The sequence below is a fragment of the Egretta garzetta genome, unplaced genomic scaffold (assembly GCF_000687185.1).
Source record: "Egretta garzetta isolate BGI_Z169 unplaced genomic scaffold, ASM68718v1 scaffold465, whole genome shotgun sequence".
Classification (NCBI taxonomy): domain Eukaryota; kingdom Metazoa; phylum Chordata; class Aves; order Pelecaniformes; family Ardeidae; genus Egretta; species Egretta garzetta.
In genome coordinates, this window is record NW_009259680.1 from 794,504 (window position 1) to 818,526 (window position 24,023).

A 24,023-nucleotide genomic window follows, 5' to 3' on the forward strand; every position below is an offset into this window, starting at 1 on the left:
AGAGCGTTCCCAGAAATGGTCAAAACTTTCAGGCACTAATGCCCTTCTTAGCTAAAATAACAATTTTCTGAGAGACCAAATGAGCTACACACTTTCGGTCGCTCCAATCAAACCTCAAACTGAGCACAAAATCACATGCTTTCTTGAACTCTTGCCCAAGGCTCAGTTCATTTGCCTCTGAAAACGAAGCAGGCAAACCAGTACTGGACAACTCTGGGCAGAGAAGGCAGATGCACTTGATGATACAGAAAAATATTTCTTTGTATTGTACGATAAAAGAACAAGGAAAAGGTTACTAAAAATTACTAAACCTGATTGAAGTAACAGAACTGAACTATGACCTTTTATGTGGAATTTTTTTGTACCTTTATACAACTCTTGGAGTACTCCAAAAATAACATAAAATGCACACTATTGCCCAGGGCTCCTGCCAGTTAGCAAAATAACTTTCTGCCCCGAGGGCCCAATATCATAAACTTAGTGGTGACTCTGTTGCAATGTCCACAATTAAATAGGACCCTGAAATTATGGCAGGGGGGGTACATGTCAGGATTAGCGCTATTTGGAAACATCAGGTGTATCTATCACAGGTTGGAACTAGCTTTGTTTACCTTCAGCTCTCATAAAGTCCACCTCAAAAGACTATAAAAAAAAAAAAGCAATGCTACTTTTAAAATGTATTATCACACTAGCGCCCTAGCAATACCCAGATAGCCTCGGCCTGTAACGAAATTTGTTCAGCCAGTCACGTTTAATGGGAATAGGCACAGCCCTGGAATGACTCTGCAACACTTTCTGACCTCAGTGCTGCTGGGGCAGCACATCCGATTTCACAGTTGTTCTTCCCGGCTCTGCTAACACCATCACAGCTGCTAACAAAGAAACAGAAATGCTTGCTTGGAGTGGGCACGCAGGGAACGTGAGACTAGCTTAATGGAAAAGGCAGAGGGAGGGAAAGCAGCAGGGAAAGCAACAGTGGTCTTTGGGCATCTGCTGCAGGCAGCGGGGGTCAAAGCACAGACAGGGAAGGCAGTGCCAGCCCTCCCCAGGGACGCACTACGGGAGAGGGGGCTCCAAAGTGGGTCCTGCAAAAGGATGCTCTATGGGTGGGAACCCCCGAGGAACGACCTGCAGCTTAGCCAAGCTGTGCCGGAGCGATTGCAGATGTGCAGGCTCCCAACCACAGCCCGCCTCCCATATGGGAGGGAAAGTGAGGAAAAGCATGCCTGAGCTTGACCGCTGCTGCTGCCGGGGACGAGGGGCTGCCAAACCCCTGGGATGGAGCAAGTGGGATGTGGAGGTGGCAGAAAGGGGCTCCAAGGACGGACACACCCTGCCCCAGCTCTGGGCAGGGGCGCCCAGAGAGCAGGAGAGGAGCAGAGGGCATGCACGTTGCCCAAAGTGACTGAGGGGCCTGTGCCTCTGTACCAGCTCCAGGACGCCACGCTCATCTCTTTGGCTCACTGACAGTACTGGTCTTACTTTTATTCCCACTGAGAGGGGAGCACAAGTGGCAGGAGGGATTTCTGGTGCCATGGAGGCCACAGATGCTCTGCGGCCCTGTAGGAGACAGTTTGGCACCCAACTGCTATGCTGCTTTCTTCCCACCCTCGGCTGAAGAGCTGCAATGTCACGGAGCCCCAGTAAGCACACAGCCAAACTGGATATTCCAGTTTAAGAGTTAATAAGGGAGGAAAGAAAATAGTAGTCTCAAAAAAAAGACAGACATTAAAAAAGAGAAAAGAAAAAAAAGCACAACAACTCCCAAAACTAAAAGAAAAAACCAAAAACCCCACAACCCCAAACCTCAACTCCCTCAAATATTAGAAAGATTAAACCAGAAAAAAGTTGTGGCAGATACTCCACAGTGACAGCCTGTCAAACATTTCCACCCGTGTCAGTTGGCTGATCCCGATGAAGCAGTGCAACGGCATGACCCCAAGGAACCATATTTGCACTATACAGCACGTCATCAATCCTGACTGCGCGAGGGAGGTCTCCAGCTTGAAGCCCTACCTTTCATCAGAAACATTCTTCAGTCATAAACTGACAGTTAAAAGGTATTTTATGTCCAAATTGTCGGTTAACTCATTACAATGCTTGGCATCAAATCAACAAGCAGAAGAATTCCCCTACCCACCCCCAGCAGCACAAAGTTGCAGCAGTGTTAGAATTACTAGGCTGTTGGGGTTTGGGGAGCGGGGCGGGTATCTTTTGTGTGAGGTTTTGGGGGTGTTTTGGTTTTGATGGGGGGTTTTGTTGGGGTTTTTTTGGCTTGTTGTTTTATGGTTTGGTTTTTCCTTTTTTAAGAAAAACTGCAAAACACCCTACATTTAATAATTCAAGACTCCTTAATATTTCCAGAGGCTCTTTTGATCTGCCGTGTTCCAGTGCCTGCCTGCTTTTTCCACTTCTGTGAAAAGCGTTACATCTATCCGCATTAGTGGCCTCTTCTAATACTAATTATAGAACCCATAAAAAGAGATTTTTGGCATACAAGGCTACCCACTCTCTTTCTGGATTCCATTTTCCCATCTTTTCTGAGGACTGTCTAAATGCAAACCAATGCAATGTGAACCCAAGAGATGTTCTAAGATAGTCCACTATAATAAAGAGATAATTACCTCTGAGTACGTATTTGGTTGCATGAAACTAAAAGGCACAGAAGAAAAAAGCCTACCTCCTTTTTGGGAAACCTCGTTGGGAAATGAAGCCATTCATAAGCTGTTTTTCTGGTGATTCTGGGATCAAGAATCCTGATTTGACTAGATTTGTATATCATGTTCAGCGCCGGTTTTTTCCAAAAGCCTTTAGCACTCTGTAACAGGTAAGCAAATACACATTGTTAAAGGCTATAAACAGTTGATTTTGGTTTTGTAGCAACTCTAAACAGAGTAAAAACCCAGGGCAGGAGGTTGAGGAAGCAGAAGAGAAGCGTTGAACCTCCCAGACTTCAACAAAAACAGGCGCCAAATCGTGCCCCTGCAACAGCATAACCCACTGCAGCAGCAGAGGCCGGGGCTGGCTTGGCTGGAAAACAGCTTTGCAGAAAGGTCCCTGATGGACAGCATGCACCAGCAGCGTGCCCTGGAGGCAGTAAATGCTCGTTGTGTGCTTGGCCACGTTAACAAGAGCATAGAGAACAGGTAGACAGAGTTATCATTATCAAGTGCTTTGTACTTTGCCTTTCTGTGGTCTCACAAAGGCTGGTTTGGGCTCCCCCCTGTGCAAGAGAGAGTGTCAAACTGGGGCAAACTCAGCAGAAGGCCACTAAAATGGCCAAGGGGACCGAGTGCACAGCAAACAAGAAAGGTCTGAAGAGGCTGGGTTTGTTCGGCCCATCTTCAACTATCTGGGAGGGGTTTACAAAAAGAGACAGGATCGGACTCTTCTTGGAGGCGCACAGTGAAAGAATGAGGAGAAATTCTTTCCTGTGAGGGTGGTGCAGAACTGAAACAGAGAATGTACAAACATCCCTGGAGATACTCAAAACTTACCTGGATGATGCCCTGAGAGCCTAGTATAGCTTTGAACTTGGCCCTGCTCTCTTTCAACAGGGGTTTGGACTAAAGACCTCCAGAGAGAGGTCCCTTCCAACATTATTCTGCAATGCCACCAAGTGCTCAGGATAAAATAATCTGGGAAATGGCTGGAGCATGTGCGTCAGAACACGAAACAGTACCAGGAAGGGGATAAAAAGGAATTTCCAAGAGGAACTGCTTTGGGGTGAGGAACTGATCAAATGTGTGGGTGAGAAAGAGGACAGAAGCATTTACGGGAAAGGGACATTGAGCAGACTGATTGGGAGATCCAGTGCTCCCGCCAGCTAGGAGGACTAACGTTAAAAGCAAAGCAGGTATTTCACATGAGAGGTGTGTAGCAAGCTGAGCCAAAGTGCATGAATAATTAAACTCACTACTTTCTGACCACCTAGTATCTCCCAAAGCCACTTCAAGTCACGTGGTTTGAAAACGGTGAGAACAACAGTCGTATTAGGGTCATAATGGATCGGATCTGAGAAGATGGATTCTGGATAAGAAAGGCGGAAAGTTGTCCTCCTCCCGACATCCTCTTCGTACCCTATAACAGGGCCGTCATTCATTCTGCAGAGGACAGAGACACAGAGATGGCAATGACTACTCCACCCATGTCCTTACTGCGCAGTGGCTGGCACACACATTAGTCTGCGGGACAGACAGGTTGTCCAGGTACAGGAGGGTTTAGTGGCCTGGCATTTACTTATCACATTACATGGCAGACGAGCAATTATCAGGTGCACTCAACCTCTAACTCAGAGGGATCAAGCACATATGGGAACTCAGCCAAGGTGGTTTAGAATACAATCACACGACTGCTTATTGTGTGTTGCTCGACCAGAAGGCATTCTGATTTGGCTGAAACACAGAAGCTGGAGAAGACCTAAGAGAATATCTGGCTTGGAGAATTACCCATTGCTCCATTCACGCTACGAGATGATCTGAGTCATACAGGAGGCAATTCAAGAATGTTTTAATACTCTTCACTCTGTCTACAGCACACAGGAACAGGGATTATGACTGTGTACCTGACGCCAATACATCTTTATGTTTGCTTTTTTTTGTTTGCTTGGGGTTTTTTGGGTGTTGCATTTTTTTTCTTTTTCTTTAAATATTACTTGCACAGCTGCCACTGCTTTGGGATATAACAGATTAATAAACAGTGAGCAGGTGGGTCAGGTCTCTCTGCTCTGAGGTGTTAGGGGGGCTGTGTTTAAGTCTCCATCTTGCAGTTCTTGCTTGGTGGGTGTTTTATATGTTCTCTGGAGCATGGAGGCAGTCTCTGTATGCTCCATTCCTGCCAATGTGATGGACTGCTCAGGAGGCATGTCACTTAGGAGCAAATGTTTGCAAAACAAATATGCAGAGAGGGAGTATTTCAAAGCTTTATCAGAAGCCATCATTAAATACAGAATGCAAACACCACCTCTTTGTTAATTCACAGTAAAGAAATGCGTACGGTATTTCTGAAACAGAGTTGAATTTAGAGCTAGTTTTAAATGTGCGACACCAATCTACAAAAAGATTTCCATTTTAAGAAGAGTAGATAAATCTACAAGGAGCCCAAATACTTTTAATAGCTTAAAAATAATCCATGGAGCTTCTTCGCATCATAATACTATGGTGAAAATAAGTGCAAGGTGGGGTTTTTTCGTAAAGTGCAAAGTTGTCAGACAAGTAAAGTTTCCTGAGAATGGGGATATTATCTGGATCACTTTCTATAGCTTTAAGGTTATAAGAGGAGCTAAACTGAAGAATTGCATGTATTCGTTTCCACCTTACCAGTACGTTTTCAAATGCATGTCGAATTCCAGGCTTTGTATACCACTTTTTAAAGGAGTGCTTGAAGACTGAAACACTGTTACTAAAATGAGCATTAGGATTGATGGCAAAGTAACAAAAATGAGGTTTTGTTCAATGTTCAATACAATGTTGAAGCAGACAAACTGAAATGGCAGCTCAGAGGTTCTAGTGAAAGAGCAGACTATCTGACAGGGTACCTACAGGCAGAAGGGCTGTTTAATCAATTAGCATCTCAGTTCCTGCAAAGGAAAAACTGATTTATCTTTTTCTTAATGTGCAGAAAATTCTTTTATAATTAGTCAAATAGTCAATCTTCAGTTTGCTTGGCATTTGAGCTTTTGCCCCATCCGCCTCCTTGCCTGTTTCCCAGCACTTCCACAGTTTCCCTCGTCCAGATGCCTCTATCTTCAGACCCCAGCATCCTCTGGTAGGTCGAGGCATCTCATAAACTTCCAGTATGAACTAACATGCTTGACAAAAAGGGGCAGACATCAACATCATCCTCCAGTTGACACATGCCTTGGGATGGACTTCCCAGCATAAACTTTACATTTAATCTGCTCCAAGCGACAGCACAGGGGCAAGGCAGGCGTGGTGTGGAAGGTCAGAGGCAGGGCTGCCCGGGATGCTGGCTCACAGCGAGGGGCATGTGCAGGGCTCCGGGCTGTCACATGCTTGGACCCGTCCCTGGTGGCAGCATCTTGCACGTGTGTATCTGTACATGAGGCAGACTGATCATCCAGTGATCCTTCCTGCCCTGTATCAATCAGTCTGTGTACTAAAACACTGATCCATTGTTCCCTACATTTTTTTTTAAATGAAGGCTGTGACAGAGTAAGTAAAACAGGAAGTTTTATACATTTTTATTTGTATAATAACTGAACTACAAATCTACTGGCTGACAGCAAAAGTTTGTTAAGTCTTTGCATGTACACAAAATGAAAAGGAGGTACTATTTACCTTATTACCACGTCATATGAGTCAATTTTCTCCCCTAATGTCTTATTTCGAAGTACTCCTCCGTTACCGACCACAACACACCGTCGACAGGAGATGCTGTGGAACAAACAGAACTTTTAACATGTACAACTTCCCTTGCTTCATTTTGTTATTAATGATATACTTGCATTTATCTAGCTTATTTACTAACTGTGGTCCTGTATCTTTTACACTCCTTGGCCCTTACAGAGCAGTCTCAATCCTGTCTCACATGCTAAGGCTGCTTTGAAAAAATGCAGTTGCATTATTTCAGGGACTGCTGAAGTCATGAAATGGCTTCTCTCATGTGAAACTATTTTTATACGTGTCCTTTTTCTAGTGGTTTGCTGTTTAAGATCATCTAACCAGTTGGCGGTATGGGTGCCATTAGAGAAATTATTGTTCATGATGCTTCAAAACTTGTCCCAGTCGGCGGGTACACCAACCAGGATACAGTATGCCTGGAAAAACTAACTCAAATTAAGGTGCTTCTCCAATATTGTACAACTCCGCAACTCTATAGATCTCCAACATAAGCTATAGCAGCAAGATTTATGTTCACAATTTACCTTACAGGCCTCTGAATTGTCCATGTGAAAAACCTTAGCCCAGTAACACGTGATGGCTCTTCAAATGAATGTAATCATGTTGATTTTTCTCCCTCTACTTAGAAAGTGCTGTCTAAACATGTTAAAACGTGTGCTGAAGCACATGCTGTCTCATGACATAACAAGAGCGATATGCTTGATTAAAAGTTGCATTCTCATATTACTAGATACAAATAAGACAGCATTACTAAGCTTATATAACACTGAGCTGTAAATCAGGTCTTATACTACATTCAATCAAAATAGTAATTCCTTTTGAATTTAGAATATATTCAGATTTAATAAGCACCCACAAAATATATTAGGCAAATGCTAAACTTACAAGTTTAAATTCTAGTGGTAAGATTTTCCAAGTTATCCCAGGTTTTCTAAGTATCTTTTGCTCTCTACTGTCTTATTTCAATGCTAGTAAAATACGTGCTTTGCACACAGGCTGGCTGGTTTTTTACTCAAGAAATTTTGCCTCTTTAGGAAAGGTTTACATCCAATACGTAAGATTGCAAACGCCTCCTTACAGAACAAGTACATCATTTTTTTGTTGTAAAAATGCTTCTTTATTTAGAGCAAAAGCTGTTCAACTTGGTTGCAGCAGGAACAATGGCAAAATAAAAATGCTGGTATTTTCTTCAGACACAAACAGGCGCACGGCTTACTGAGGATGAGCCAACTCCCAAATGTCCCACGGTTCTTCGAATAAGAAAAAGCCTCTATGCCATTTCTTACTGTAGGGGACCCCAGGACTGTGTCCCAAAGAATACTATAATCTGTATTAAACGCCCAGTGTGGCGCTTCATGCAGACTAATTAAACATCTTTCCCCTCAGATAGCCCAGCCCGTTTTTTCAGCTGAGAAGAGCATTGTTCAACATCAAAGAAAATAGCCTGTTCCAGCCAGGACTGACCAACACCTCAATGTACAAAGCAGTTCCCTATATTTCCTACAGAATTGTTAACGCAGTTATGCTGCACTGCGTGTGGGCTGGGGAAAAGAAACTGGGCCACAAAGCAACGCTGAAAACCTGAAGCTTACAGAAAAGGTGAAATGAGAATAAATGCCAACTGTAAAAAACACTGTATTTCAAAAGAAATGCTGGGATGGCACCTTCTCACCTATGCTCTAGGGCCACATCTGCAAAGGGAGTTGCCTTTAAACACTTTTTAATATATGTGTATATATATATATCTTTTAATATATGTGTGTATATATATCTTTTAATATATATATTTTTATATATAAAAATAGTGCTGCTAAATGCAGCGCTCAGGGTGGGGTGACACGGAAAAAGCTGGCACACCTTTCTCTAGTGTTTCCTGGGAAGCTCAGTAGAAGCCAAGCATTCATAAAAAGATTTCCAGCTAATGCCACAAGTCCACGTGGCTCAGTACCTCAGAAATCAGAGGGATGAAAACCTGTTACACCACCCTGTCCTCTGTATACCCGTTCCCTCTACACCCACAAAACCCTTTCCTCTCTGCTCCAGGACTGCTTCAGCCCATACATTTTCAAATTAGTTTTTCAATCTAGTTTTAAGATATCCTGAGAAAGCAGGCTGATGAACATACACCCCTTGCAAAGTTTACAGTGGGAAGAAGGGCACAGAAGTTAACCCTTTTCCTAAATTACACTCTGTTACTTGCAGTTGTTTCATAGAGCTCAAAGCAAGATCCTGGGCAACAGAGGAGCAACAGCAAGGAGAAACAGGAAGGAAAAAGGAAAACTGGACAAAACCCACAATTAGTAAGTGACAAAGGGGAAGGGGGGGGGGGCGGGCGGAAGCACAGAATTAGTGTACAGTTGTATCACATTTTCCTATCATTTACAGCATGCCTCTGTATATCAGTGAAAGTTTCACACCACCTCAAACCTCTGAATTCAACGTCACCAAAAGTTACGTGGCCGCAGCTGGGTAACTGAGGTACAAACTTCATCACCACAATGCAAATCCTAAACTGCTACTCATACTCCAACTCCCGGTGGTACCTCCGAGCCAAAGCATCCATCCCTGATGCGTGGCAGACACCCTGGTTTGGCAGCAACTGACACACCATGCATGAACTCATCTTCAGGTCTCAATAAAAAGCCAGGAAAATTACTCCTAATCTTGCTGAATATTTTCTTTTATACTCTCTGACTACTTGGTATGAATTCACAAAAAAGACATCGACTCCATTACAAGTCATTTGCATTACTCTGACCATGGTAAGCAGCCAGAAAGTTACTCAGAGGAGGCACTGCTTGTTCTGTCCCTTGTAGATGAACTTTAAGTGATTCCTTATTACAAACCTTCCAATTTTTGGCAAAGGCTATGATTTAAGAAGCTTCTTCACTATGCCAATCCCTAGCTATTGAAATAATGCTTTCCACTCTGGTATTAAACAGAAGAGCTCTTTGGTTTCTCCTCTCTGCACTGTGAAGCTGTGATGTAGCAGGACACACTCAGGGCAGGGAGGGTAAAATAAAATGTGACTTTAGAGCTGGGCAACTGAGGTTCACACTGAGAGCATCTGGGTAGCTTCTCTCAAGTCAAATCCAAGCTCTCTTCCCTCTTACTGGTGGATGCTGACCAGATCTTGCCTATGGCCAAGAGCTGACTAATACTGCTTGGATGGAAAATGGAGTGAAATTTGAAGTTTGATTAAGCTTTCAAACGCCAGTGGCCTTAGTAACATGCATACTCAAAAATAAAGTTACCACCTGCCTTCAAATAACCAATAAAGCATCTAACATTGGTATGTGAACTTCTGAAATGGATGAAGTCAACAAGCAGGTCAAATACTCCCAATGAATTGTATATGAATACAGTCATAAATATGGTCAAACAAATTAGAAAGACCAGCTTTTAATCTCCGTCAAGCTCAGGAAGTCGAAGTAGGCCAACTCAAAACAGGAAGTCTGGCATGAATGTGCTATTTCTGAACTGCCTCCTCTCCTTATATCCCTCCCCACCCCCCCCCCCCCCCCCCCCCCCCCTCCCCTCCCCCCCCCCCCCCCGGTATCAAGTATCTCCACTTAAGATCATAGGTCTATGTGCACAGTAGCACAGATTCCACTGACAACGATAAGGAGGGAGGGAAATGGCTTATGCTAGAGTAAAAAACCAGAACATATCATCATAGGAAACCAACATATGAAATGGAGATAAAGAATATGTAGCAAGGCTGGACTGTATTCAAAGATATTTAAGTTAAATAAACCAACCTGTACTTACTGTACACAGAAATCAACACATTGATTTTCATCAGACTGTTACTCCCAGATATTTTACCAACCCCACTTCTTAAAGTTTCCTTTTTCATAATGTTTTCATGTTAAAAAAAAAACCAAAAAAAAAACCTCATCCTTTCTCCAAGTCAAAAAATTGGCAAGAAGAGAAAAAAATTCAGATGTCTTTAAACAACATCGGGTGTGCTACAAGTGAAATGTAACAGACTGAAATGCCTGGAGATCCAGCTTACAACCACGAGCACAATATTGACAAAAGTGAGCTACGACAACTGCTACAGCAATGGTTTGAGTGACTAAGGGATTGCATTTAGGTGTTAGAGATCTACTTAGAGTATAAATGGATCCTGATGCAAATCACATGGTAGCTGATCTCCCAACACCTAAATGCAATCCCTTTAGTCACTCAAACCATTGCCCTATTCACGTGGTGTGCAAGAGCCTCTTAATCGCAAGGCCAGGCATTAGTTTACGTACTTTGTTTATATGGTGAAATGCTAAAAGAAACATTTTCTTGGTCTAGAAAAGAAAAATACTGTTAAATGGAAACGTAGCCTTTAAAGGTCAAAAGGCTTGCATCCTCCACATTCCACAGAAATCCTGTTTCTCTGCAAAATGAAAAAGACGACTGCAACTTCAACTCCTTTACCACACACCTCCACCATAGTCAGTTGAGGAATGCAAATTATTTCCTTTGAGGTTATTTGGTAAAAGGAGGATGCAAAGGTCCCATTGTGTTGACTCGGGATTGTGTAAATGCATTTGTAAGCATTCACTGCTGTTGAGCTTAGAGTCCTGAGAGTGCCCAATGAGTCATTAGGAGGAAATGGGTAGAGCAGGTGTTCAGATGTTACTCTCTGGATGCATCCCTAGCCTGGAAAACCCTTCTGCTACGGGCTGTTCCACTGAAGTCAGTGACACTGTTCACTTCCAAACAGTATTGGAGAACTAGACCTTTACACAGTGAGAATTCCACCTAAGCTTGGAAAATGGCACTGTTTGCAAAAAAATCCTTTGTAGCTCACTATGTCCAGTTTTACCTAAGTCACACACAAATACAGCTATATAAGCACCATAGATTTGGTTTTCACATAGCCTAATATTTGTTAAAATACTTTATAATGGGTTCCCTCACTCTGCCCCAAGAAAAGTTTCTAGGGAAATTCTGTTTGCATTCTGTCAAGAAGGCTGAATTAGGCACTAGCATTACAGAGCTGCCTAATAATTCTGTATTACCAGAGAATGTTTTTAGGATTAATTCCCAAAGTGTTTCACATTTAGAAGCCACTGTACCTCAGTTAAATGTATATACAAAAGCTTTTTCTTTACTACAGTGATTCATGTTCTAACAGTGCTAGACACAAAACCTGGTGGATCTAGAAAGAATATATTGTATGAAGTCACTGTACATATGATTTGTTTATACTACTGCCTATTAAATAGTAATAGGTCTGTTTGCTTCAGTATTACTGAAGTATATTACTTTTATTAAAATGAAGCATACTTCCCAGAACCACTAAACATATCTATATCTCAGAGAACCTACATTCAGAGGATAAATACCAATTACCTTACTTTTGATCTATAGGACAGACACTTCCATGTAAAAGGTACTATGCCGTACTGCAAGCGTCTCTACTTCACAGTCAGAATGATCTTCTGAACTTGTGACTTCAAGAAATTTCTGATACAACATTTAGCATTTTCTTTCAAACTCCAGACAAAAGGCTCACCTTTATCAGTGACTTCTGTATAAATTTCACCGATTATCAGACTCCTGAAAGAAAACAGGGGGGTTTCCTTCCCCCCCCCCTTTAAGAGTAAACCTGAACATCCTAGAAATAGATACTGAACACAGGGAAAGGAAGGAGTGCAGTAGGTGAAGAACTAGGTATTAAAACCAAAATAATTCTTAGCCTTGAACACCTATTATTTTGTTCATATTCCACCCAAGTTTAATTAAAATGTGATCCTGGCATTTTGCTTGAAGCAACAATCTTCTGTTTGATCTTCTTGATTGAAAAACAAAACCAAGTACAGCCAACCTCAGCGTTATTTGCATTCAACTCTATTAAGAAGTCTGCATATTAACATGAAATATGGTAGGCTGTCAGCCCATTTGCTACACTCCAAATCTATGAAGTCATTTGCATCACTTGGTAAACACAGATATAGTATATTTGCCAACCTTACTACACTACCTCCAAAAAAAACCCCCAAACCAAACAAAAAAACCAAACCAAACCCTAACAAGAAGACACACACACAGAAAGACCCTCCAAAACCAAACAAAAAATCCTGGCATAAGTGGCTTCCAACCAGGAGATTTAAACAGGGCAATCTAATGCATAGGAAGCAACTTATCAAAGGCATGCTCCACTCCGTGCCACACCCTGATTACTCATGAAATGCCAGGAACAGCCTTCCCTGGCTACCTAATGTCTCCCTCATTCACAGGAAAAGGAAGCTGAACGTACATATGAACAAAGACAAGGGTGTGGAGCAGGCCAGCGGATGCAGTGGCACAGGGATATGCGTAAGATTTCTTTTGTGTAGAAACAGTCATTGGTTTGCATCTGTTTTATCTCAAACATTCTCTAGCTTACACTAATAATGACTTTGAAAGAGGACATCCCATTCCATTTCTAAGGAATGGTTTCATTTTCCTCAAGTGTAAAAAGATACTACAGGAAGATGGGACTGCATTCAGCTAGCAAATTCCTAACGCACTTACAAAAAGTAATCTGTATGTTTGAGCTCCTTCACAGAAAAGTTATTCTTGAATGCTGGTGCTACATATGTTTAAAATCAAACTTATTTAAATCTTGGAATCACATATTGCTTGGATACTGTCGGTCAGGTCTGCATCTTGGCTAATGAGCAATTTCAGGATAACACCACTGACATTCCTTTTCAGATAAATATTAAGTATTAAAAATGCAATGAACAAAAGCAGTAGCAAATACATCATCTCACCTGTCATTTTCATTGGAAAGTCCACAGTTCTGCAGTCTTGAAAGGGCTAAACGAAAAAATTGCTCTAGAAAGCAAATATAAAGAAGATCAATGAAAATGTTCAATGCTTTCCAATATAAAAATAAGCATTTTCAGGCACAGTAGTTTTTAAACACTGTGCATAAAAAACTCAAAATAAGAACACTTGTAATTTAGGGCCGCAGGCCAATCAATGATGACAAAGGAATTCAGGTTTATCAAGAGTTCCTCTCTGGGAAGCTTTTCCTGCCCAGAGACACTCCCCTGCCCAGACCTGCAGGGTACCAGGAAGGTGCACTCTTCAGTGTTAAAAACTCTGAGAGTTTTTTAAAAGACATTATGACCCTTTCCAAAAGGGCGACTAAGACCCTAAGGATCTCTGCCCTGACCAAGGCAGGCAGCAGGCATGAGCAGGCAAACATTTTGCCGGGGTACAGCAGCCATGAAATGGCAGGAATACCTCCTGCAGCCCCACTGACACCTTCCCTGGTGGGAGAACCTAGAACAGTAAAAGAAAATTCTGCTCATGTAACTGCTGCAACCTGGGGACTTCTGCCTCAGTAGGACTCTGAATCCCGATCGGCTTAGGTGTGTTGATCAAACCCCATCACACCAACCCAGCTAGTATTTCACCTAGCAAAACGCTAGCTAAATATCTTTAGCAATCCAGTCCGCATGCAAACGAAAGGAAGCTGAATAAGCTCCACTGTTCCTCACTCCCACCTTCTTGGAGCTCCTCTGCTAAGAGGGGCAACCCCAACACGGTGTTTTATTTGTTAAAAACTGGAAGGTGCCAGGTCAGAGAAACTAAATGAAAGTCACTGCTAGATACACCCAGAAGGACTGGCACCGGTGAATGGGAAAGACCAGGGCCAGAGATTCAGGTGGCTTTACATGCCGTTTAGGTATTTCTGTTTAAAAACAAGGTACACAGGGAACACAAACCTGCTCTCTTTATTCCATAAGGTAGTTCAAATTTATCGCTCCCGTGGAACTCTGCCGTTCTGATAAAATCATTAGCGCACAGGAATGGGTATATTTTGTCAACACTAATAAAGGAAAAAAGTAAGAACTTTCAAAAATCCACTTTGTATTTGAATAAACCAATAATTCATGCAATTGCTTTTAAAAAAACATTTCTTTATCCTACTTCAAGTATTACCAATTTTTAAAAGAAGAAAACTCAAGCACAGGGAAAGAAAGCAGGTGACAGAAAAGGGGAAGATTTTATAACAGAAAAGATAGAAAGATAAAATGATTTTTCTGCTAGCATAAGTTATATAGAGTGATTAAAATCGCATGACTGAAAGCTTACACCATGAGACAGCATATTTGAGAGAGTACATAACCCAGGAATACAATTAATAACTTCAGGTTTGAAAAGTACCCAACAGAGACAGCAAGGAAAATTAAGTGTTATTAGTCTATATGGCAATTTAATAAGCAAGAATAGGATTTGAAGCAAGGTGTTTTAACTTGAAAATACCATCTTGTGAAGACATCAGCTTATTTGAGATGTGCTCCCATTCCAAACAAGTGGCACTTTATGGCTGTGTTGACATTAGTAAGTAGTTGGAGTAAGAGGAGTATATCTATACAGCAAAAAAGTATGGAGTTCTCCTGTCCACATCACACACATCTTGGGTTGTTTTGGGTTTTTTTTTTTTTTTTTTTTCTCTGGACTAACTCTAGTAGGGTCCCACAGACTGAACACCCTTTAGCAGCTGCAGCACATTAGGTGTGCTCCTGCAGTGCATCTTCTGGCTTAGCCAGAAGTCAGGGGCCTGAAAGGAGCCCAGTGCACACATGCCAGGGCCACCCTGCGATGAGAAGCATGGCACACGGGGATCACAAGGGAGGTCTGCCTCAAAAGTTCAGTCCTCCTGCAAACTAGAACATGACAGTGTCATACCTTGTAAGTGTCAAGATAGAAAGAAAGGGTCACTTCTTTCTTCAAAGGACAGTAACCACAGACAAGGGTTATCTCATAGCATGGAAGGGACTCTTACTACAATTTCTGCCAAGTCAAGCCAAATAAACGAATAGTAGGCTTGATCCTGTCAAATGCTACCATGCCCTTGGCTTCACCTCGGAGTTAAGTGGACATGCACTCACTGAACTGGTTGACTTTGTAGCAATCCTATATAGTAGGTCTTATATTAGAATGTTAACACAGAAGTATACAGCCACAGTGGGAAAACCTAAAGTTGATCATAACTACCCACAGCCAGCGCATGACTTGTTTCTCCAACAAGAATATGAATAGCTTTAAAAAAAAACCCTCCCCTCCCAGTTTTGCAAATCAAGTATCTCACTCTTTAAGCTCTACGTATTCAGAAGATACAAACAGTAAAAAGGAAAAAAAAAAAAAAAACCCCCACACACCAAAAAACAAACAAAACACCACAGCCCACACACCAAGAACTGGGCCATAGGTTAACAGCTTATTTTGAGACATCATGCACTAAACACCCATATTAAATGTAGTAACTTGCCTTGCTTTTCCGAAGCAGCTGGTAAGCTTAGACATGATAAATCATTTACCTACTGCAAAGAGATTCTTAATACCAGCTCTGGTTCCTTTCCAATAAGTAATTCTGCCAGGTTAGAAATCCTTTCAACCTCCCCAGGCTATTACCAAAGTGCACAGACCAGATCTTCAGCTCGTGCAAACTACCTCTGTAAAGGAGCTATGGAAATATGCAAGAGACTCTGTTCTAGCTCTGCACCTGCTTTCTTCTTGCTGTGCATCTCTGAGTCCGTTCCTGCCCTCCTGCTCAGCACCAGAGCTACCCCTGCTGTGCCCAACACAGAGGCAGCCTGGGCACACCCCGTGGGCAAGGGACCTAGGACTCTGGGCTAGGCAGCTAACCAAATCTCAAAGACTACAGGACTGCTTTGGGGAGGACAAACTTGAGATCCTTCCATGTTCTTTAAAATAATAATAGCACTGAATTAAAGCCATTGTTTTCTTGTACACAAAAAGGACCAAAAAAAGCAGCAAAGGTGGCTTTCCTCAGAGCTTTAAGACTCCTTCAGCCAGGGCTTGGTTTAAACATCTTCCCAAGCTTTCTCAGGGCCATACTCAATGTTTGCTCAAGTAAAACACAAAGCCAACTATATAGCCTGTCTGCTTCTGGTCCTGTAGCACTTCCTTGATCTGTCATTCAAGACCTGTGCTTCTAAGGACAAAAACTCCCAGCATTTTCTCACAAACCTCTTGGATGCACTTTTGTGACCAGACACCTCCTTTGTTTTGGGTTGAAGCTCTTCCTTTTTTCATCCAACTACTGCTTTACAAAGGAGGCTTCCTATGAGTACCTTTAAGCGGAGGACACCTACACACTATTCAACAGTACTATCAGAGGAACAAAACCGTGAATAACCCCGAATGCTATTAAAATTAAATTCCATTAAAATTAAAATTCCAACGAAGAGGAAGAATCTGATATCATTAAAGACTGGATGAATTTTTGTACATTTTATACTCCTCTTTCCAAATCAAACAAAGAGATTTTCAAAACTTCTTTGGTCCCTGGCTGCTACAGAAATACCTAGCTACCAGAAAATCTTAATATTTTAAGTCCAGGTTCTTAATAGCAGAATGACTGAATTTTGATCTTGGACATGAAGGCTTCTTTTACAGGAAAAGCATGGGGGAAAAAAAATGAAGGCTTGTATTTCAATCTTTAAAACAGTTCCACTGTTACCAGCTACAATATCTGAACAGGAAGTATTTATTTATTCAGTACATACACCAGCATGTTGAGCTAGTTGTGTGGTATTGCTCAGATGCTGATCAGTGGCAACTTGTGTTGCCACAACTAGGAAAAGCAGCAATGAACCCAAGCTCAGAAGCTGTACTTCCAGACATGAATCAAAACATGAAATAGTCCAGAATATGCAAATAGCCCATTTCTAGTTCAGTCAGCACAGCCTTGCCTTTGCCCCCCACCTTCCCACAGAAGACTCACCCCAGTAAAGATTCAAATGCTGGTTTCTGGAGACAAGAGTCCAGCACATTCCTTCTCTCCACAGCTGTAGGTGGCAGCCTGCAAAAGAAGAATTGGAAAGAAATAGCAAGAACAGAAACAGGTAGCAGCAGCAAGGTAGGGAAACTCGGACAAGCCAAATTAGTAAAAGCTGATTACCGAGTTCACACCAAATTTTCATGATTGCCTCTGTATTGTAAAGATGGATCTTTCTCGTTGCAGTACAATTACTCTTACTAGTAAAGGCTTTTATCTCATGGTGCTGCTCCAAGGGGTCTGCAACCTCCCTTCCTCAGCAGCTCATCAAAGCAGCCATAACCAGAGGTGGGACCTCAGGCCCACCTGCAGAGAAGTAGGACACCTGGGCTGAATCGCCCCTGCAGCCATACCAGACGGCATCACCAGCGCTCCTCAGAGAGGAGAGGGGAGTCTTGTTTGGAGTGGAGAATAGACAGCATCACACAGGGTACTTCAAGGAAAATGAGATTCTTTGGGGATAAGTCATTCCTCTCATAATAAGGCTAAGACTTACACTTCTGAGCACATTCCCACCTTGGCGATTTAGCCCAATTAATAAGAAATATGAAGCCCAGAAGGGAGGGTAAAGTTCAGTGTGAGCAATGCATGCATCTGGGCTGCATTAAGAACAGAAGGATGAAACCACCACATTAGAACCACAAGCCAAACAGACCATTAAGGTTAATTGCTTTTGGTAACCTCAAGTTGTCATGTGAATACTGACACTGAGAAAGCACCCTGTGAAATGTATCAGCTGGCCAGCTCATTGCTTTCCAGCATCAGCCTCACAGATGGCATTTTGCAGGATTATCTTCGAGAGAAGACAGGCCTGCTTTTAAGTTTTAGCATAGGCGCTCATTAGTCCCACAAATGTAACTACAGGAATTTACTAGCACAAGATCTGCTTATACATGCACTTGCACAAGTCAACCACACCTCTGATTTGTTAGATTTTAAGCACAAAAGTTGCCCTCGTAGCTCTCCTAATTTTCTTCAGGTATAACTCAGAATTGCAGAAATTTTGAAGTTATAAACAAATGTCCTTCCAACAATTCATTGCTTGTTAGAGACAGCCACTGTAAGTGGCCATAAATATTAACCAAACACTGGAAACATGACATGGACAAATTCCTTTCTGCCAGACATGTTACAATTGTGTTCATAACAGAAACAGCCAACAGACACAGCTGTATAATAACCAATTGCACAGGGAGCCTACAGACAAAGGCTCTGGATTTTAGTCTCAATCCCTCTGACCTGCCTAAAACCCAACCAACCAACCAAAAAAAACCCACCACAAAAAATACTCAACTGCTGAACTTACTGGGTAACTCCACCAGTCTCATAGGAAGGAGGAGCCCTCACAGAGGAAGTCTGTCCATAAAAGCTAATCCTGCAAAAATGGAAACGTCACAACACTGTGGTTTGCTATAAAAAGAAACCGCAACAGAAGGCCATTCGTATCAATTGTATGCTATAGACAAGAGAGAGCACATCAATCACTGCTTTTAAAAGCTATGGCTATTATCTTCATAACACAAACACACTGATCAGTCCTGGTCACAGCTGTGCAAAAGGCCAATGGAAACTCAACTCCTTCGATAAGTGCCCTGAATTTTAGGTCCCAAGCCACGTGTCCCATGCAGCTTGGAGTCAGTGAAGGCTCACTTCCCACAGGGACTGCCACTGGGACTCAACAAATTTCAGCTCTTCAAAAGGTGCCCACTACACCCGCAGTTACTCCCATGTGCGGAGCAGGTTGCTTGCATATCCTTTATCAGACATCTTAAAGGAACAAGCTAACACTAAACACACATGGGGTGGGAGGAGATAGGGACACACGACACACACAAATAAGATCTCTCCTCACCTGAACACCTATTTTCATAGAACTCAGAGGGGCTCCCTATCTCTGAGGTCCTGACCTCTCCATACAACCAGGCTCAAATTGACTACTAGGTTTAAAAGTGACACGAGAGAAGGGGCGACAGGACAGAATGATCACATTCATTCCCTCACAGTACAAAAAAAAAAAAAAAAAACCAACCACAAACCAAACACACACACGCAGAGCAATAATCACTTCTGTTGATTACTAGTCATCAACAGAATTGTTGTTGCTGTTCAGCCACAGATGCATCTCATACAGCCATGAGGGTGTTTGCACTGTAAGTGAACAAAGCATCACCATACCAGTAGAGGTTATTTCTCCACAGATTTCCATGCAGTATACCATACATAACAGCAGCAGCCAGGATGAAAAACAGAAGAATTCGTTTCATGACTGGTAGACCTGAAATGTAAGAAAAACAAAACCAGAAACTTAAATCCAAGTTATGCTATTAACGTGAAGTTTTATAAAGCAACTTGAAACCTATGAAAGGAAATCATTATTACAGCCATTCTCCACCACCACAAATTTGACGGGGGATCACTCCAGTTTGATTTCTCACACAAAGTCCCAGTAACAGGAGCTGAATGCTGCTTCACACCTACCACATGCTCATACTCTGCGCAGCAGCACTGAGAGAGGCTCACTCTAGGTTCTCTCTGAAGACACAGGAGGAAGATGGGCTCTTCCAGAAGCATGCCAGAGTAGGAGCTCTGTCAGCCCAAAGAAACCAGCCTCTTGGGTCAGAAGTTGGCCTTTACAGGTACCTGCGCTTCTCCCCTTTCTTGCACCACCCACTACCAGCTTCCATAATTAGACAGTTAAACAAGCACTGGCACTTTGCAGGAGGCAGACAGGCTGATGCTGATGAAGCAGAGCAGAGTATGAGCTGCCACAAACTGCAGTTGGGTTTTTTAGGATCACGGGATATTCTTAAAGTCTGGTTTTGGACATTTAAAGCTGCACTGACGCTATCTGCTTATGCCCTCATGTCCTGCAGTCTCCAGCTCCTGACACAGGCTAGGCTTCGTTGCTCAAATGACAGAAAAATGCTATTTTCACACATCACAAAGCGAGGAAGAGAAGTTAGGACCCAATCTGTGGAACTTACTAAGTTAGGGAAAAATAGCAGAGAAAGTGTTCATTTTTCAAAAACGAGTTTTCACCTCATTGCACAGTCTAGTAAAAGAAAACCAGATAAATATCAGAAGCTCATGTAGCTGGCAGAAAACCTGGGGGAAAAGCAACTTCTGCATTGCTCACGTCTAACACACTGAGCTGCCCTTTCAGTAGCTATGAATGAACTGTTGTTGCTTCATCTTCTGAAAGTCCAAAATAGCCATCCTGGCCACAAGTTACTGTGGAAATTTACTTGAGAGCTATATCCTTCTATTATTTTAACTTCTCCCCCTATCATAGGAAGCAGGTTCAATGAATGCAATGCATAAACACCTACTTGCATATCTGTATTTTAAAGTGAAGGTAGCAAAAAGCTGTCCAGCAAACCCAAGCCATATCCAAACACACTGCTGCATCTTCCAAGAACACAGCCTCTGGCTTTATGGTTTGTTATTTCCTTTTTTTTTTTTTTTTTTTTAAATTCCATGTTGCTTTTTAGAGTCGCTGTTATTTTAAAGCCGCATTAAACAGCCCTTAGGCAGTAAAACTCAAGGTAGATATAGTCCAAGGGATTTAAAGCAATATGCTTTATGCTAGTAACATCTTAATGTCAGACCTTATATTAAAGGCCAAGAAACTACTAGAGCGTGCTACATTTTGTTATTAGAAATTGAGAAGCGAACTACTGCCACTTATATAGCTTCACCCCTGATGAAATACCTAACTGAACTATTTCTTACAATGACTAGAGAGCAACAAGCCACCACACTTCCTTATTCACAGGAGTTTAATTGCAGGGTCAGAGATGGGGTTTTATAACAGCATCTACCAGTAACAAAGCCATGCAATGAACAAGCTATAATCTATCAACCTTAAGTATATCCTCCAGGCTGCCCTGCTCTGTTCTGGACAAAATACTTACAGGCTGCAGCTGTTACTATTTCAACCTTTCACCCCTCCTCGAGAAGTATCACTGCCTCCCTCACACCTCCGATCCCCTGGACTCTTCTTGAAGAGTCACTGCAATTTTTTTTTGACAGTCACTCTCAACTTCTAGACCAAACCCTGAGTTTTTCCAATAGTTTTGTAAGTCTTTCCCCAAAACTAGAAGAACATTACAAGAAAACTCATATACTGGGTTTAGTCAAGTGTCATTAACAGCAATTGGCTCGCTCACTTGAAAAAGATACTACGTGCTCTGGGGTTTTTTTTCCTTTCATTGTCAGTATTTTTACCCCCTCCTGCTTTGCAAAAGTTTGCTAAAATATCCCACTGAAGTGGAAATCCACTCTTTACTTTTTACTTCCAATTCAGTTAATGACTACCTCAGTTAAACAACAGAATATAATGAACCAGCTCTTCAGATAAAATTCTGTTCGTAAATTGTTTACAAAGATATATACAAATATAGCCTGCAAATAATTCATTAAAACAAGAGAATGTAAAGTCAATGTCATTCTTCAAACAGGATCATAAGGAGTCTGTAACAACTTTCAGTATTTTACATAGGACATTCAGCCTGGCACACACATATTAAGGGTGTACTTAACTCAGCTCTTAGGAACATAAAATGGTCTTTAATTATACAAGTGTCTTCTCACCATCCCATCCCCCAGTACCTAGCTTCATTTGGTGCTTTGAAGAGGAAGTTCTGTAGTCAAGATGGTCTTTATAGTGAAGAATTCCTTAACCAGCAGGTTAGTAAACAGAACCATTGCCTTGTTTATGGAAGAAACTATTCTGGGTATATTTTTAATTTTGACAGCATTTTCCAGCTCTCCCTTCCTATTTTAAAATAGCTGAGTGTTACAGAAAGTTAATCAAAGGAAAACAAACTCCTACAATTCAAATATTGCACTGGAAAATTCCCACAGTCAGAGATGCAAGAAAATAGGCAACTGACAAGACACAGTTCAGATGTAAAATGACAGTCACATTGCAGCTTATTTATCACAAGACAAGACACAGCATCTTGGTATAAGCCCATCAACCTGACTGACAGAGGTCACGGTGCCCTTAGGTCAAGGTCAGTCAGGGTTAAGCAAAACAAGGAGGACAAAGCTGGAGCTCAACTATTCAATTCCCTCCTCTTTCTAAAAAGCCTACAGTGATCCACACAATGAAAGGAGCGAGGAACCCAACATGCCAATGCCCAACATTCACACTGTTAGCTGGTCGATTTTCTGAAAGCAAGCAAGCAACGGGATGCATTAAGTATTGTAAAAAGATTAATGGGCATTTTTTAACAGGAATCTAAGCTAACTTCTGCTGTTCAACTTTGCACCCCTGCCAAGTCAGAGCTACAGTTACAGAATTAGACAGGACAGACTCTGTTACGGTATTAAGAGACCTTGGAGATCAGTCCTGCATCTCCAATGGACAGATGGGTCCACCCAGCTCCCACCAACTCACCACAGAGATGCATCTGGGTATGTGACAAATTCGCTATATAAGCCCAGCTCATTTCTTCTTCCCTGGGTAGAAGTGAGGAACCAACGTCCTTGTCAGAGCTGCATCTTCACTTACAATTACCTTTATTCTGCTACTTCCGTAAGCGTGGCATCTGATACGAGCCACTATCTCGTAGCCTCTGCTTATCTTTCAACTTACATAGGCAGTTGATGCAGCCATGCCACAGAATAAAGTAATCATGCAGGAAACTACAGCTGTTGGACTGGGCAATCACATGACCACACTACAATCGCCTTTTTTGTAACACTGGTAAGCCTTCCTTTTGCTTTCTTGCTTAAAATTAGGTTGTTAATAATAAGCAGGAGGCTTTTCCATCTGTTCTACTTATTTTGTAAAGCACCCTTGACTATTACTAAAGTAAATAGTTAATAATTAAACTAAAAGGTGGTTACCACTAAATTAAATGCCACTCATCTTAAAACAATCTTAGCTCCATACCTAGTCTTGTGACAGCTGAACTTCTTGCTGTTGCAACTAACAGCATGAAAATTTCAGCTCACTGAGACCTCAAATTCCTAACCCTTGTAATTGTGGGGGAGGAAGGGAAGCGAGCTTGAAAATATGCTTTGAGTGGACCTTGAAATTTAAAGGGACAGAGGAAAAAGCACATAAAAACCTACTAAAGTTTAAAAAGAAACATCAGGAATTTTAAGATGCAGGCAGTATTTTGTGAGCTTGCTTGTGCTCACCAGTCCTGCAGCACGGCTTCCTTTTGGTCAGAACGTAGTGCGTGCCCGGTGGAACAACTACACAGCAAATGGACAACCAAGGAGGGAGTTCTCTCATGTTCTCATTTGTCTCAAGTTAAGCTGCTAAACGTGAGCACATTACGGCACGTATCTATGTATTTCTTCTGCCAAATCTATACTCGATTCATCATTAACTCTTCCAGTTCTTGCTCTAAGTACGTGCATGGTTCATTAATTCTCCCCCTCTTCAAGAAGGAAATGCTGTGGCGGACAATACGATAGCACAGCAGCAGTCTGAAGTGGCTGAGTCAGTCCAGTGCCTTCCCTCACACACTCCTTAATTTTTTTCATCATTTCCAATGCTCCTTTTGATTTTAGTTTATTAAGAAACAGAACTCCTCAGAAGTGTTAAGTTTAAATGAGGAAGGTAGATATGCTGGATTATCCCAGCAAAGCAGCCCTGAATTAAAACTACATTTCCAACTCGCTGACAACAGTGACTTGGTTTTGAAGTGGCAAGTTTAACAGCATCTTAATTGGAAAAGACTCTCGCTAATCTGCCCCACCCCACACAAAGCCAAAGCAATTATTCCTGCTCCTGAAGGCCTGCCCAAACCATGACATCAAAAAACTAAGGCTTTACTGTGTCAAAATGTCATTGGGGACTTCCACCAACACACCACACATATGATCTTTACCAG

The 24,023-nt window shown here is 42.0% G+C and overlaps 1 protein-coding gene across 15 annotated transcripts in view; it reads right to left on the bottom strand.

The window, feature by feature from the left end:
- Positions 1 to 24,023, bottom strand: part of ST3GAL6 (ST3 beta-galactoside alpha-2,3-sialyltransferase 6) — an 85,445-nt gene that overhangs the window by 4,454 nt on the left and 56,968 nt on the right. For 12 of the 15 annotated variants that reach the window (XM_035894005.1, XM_035894009.1, XM_035894008.1 and 9 more), the window contains 8 exons: positions 19,345 to 19,444; positions 18,476 to 18,544; positions 17,116 to 17,193; positions 14,087 to 14,190; positions 13,124 to 13,187; positions 6,300 to 6,395; positions 3,917 to 4,103; positions 2,681 to 2,818 (listed from right to left, as the gene is read on the bottom strand). In XM_035894005.1, the coding sequence (XP_035749898.1) occupies positions 2,681 to 2,818; positions 3,917 to 4,103; positions 6,300 to 6,395; positions 13,124 to 13,187; positions 14,087 to 14,190; positions 17,116 to 17,193; positions 18,476 to 18,544; positions 19,345 to 19,433 (825 nt within the window). In that variant the 5' untranslated portion in view covers positions 19,434 to 19,444. Of the gene's footprint in view, positions 1 to 2,680; positions 2,819 to 3,916; positions 4,104 to 4,283; positions 6,243 to 6,299; positions 6,396 to 13,123; positions 13,188 to 14,086; positions 14,191 to 17,115; positions 17,194 to 18,475; positions 18,545 to 19,344; positions 19,445 to 24,023 lie in introns of those variants that run through there. The other 3 variants (XM_009638527.2, XM_035894014.1, XM_035894016.1) reach the window with 3 other exon arrangements.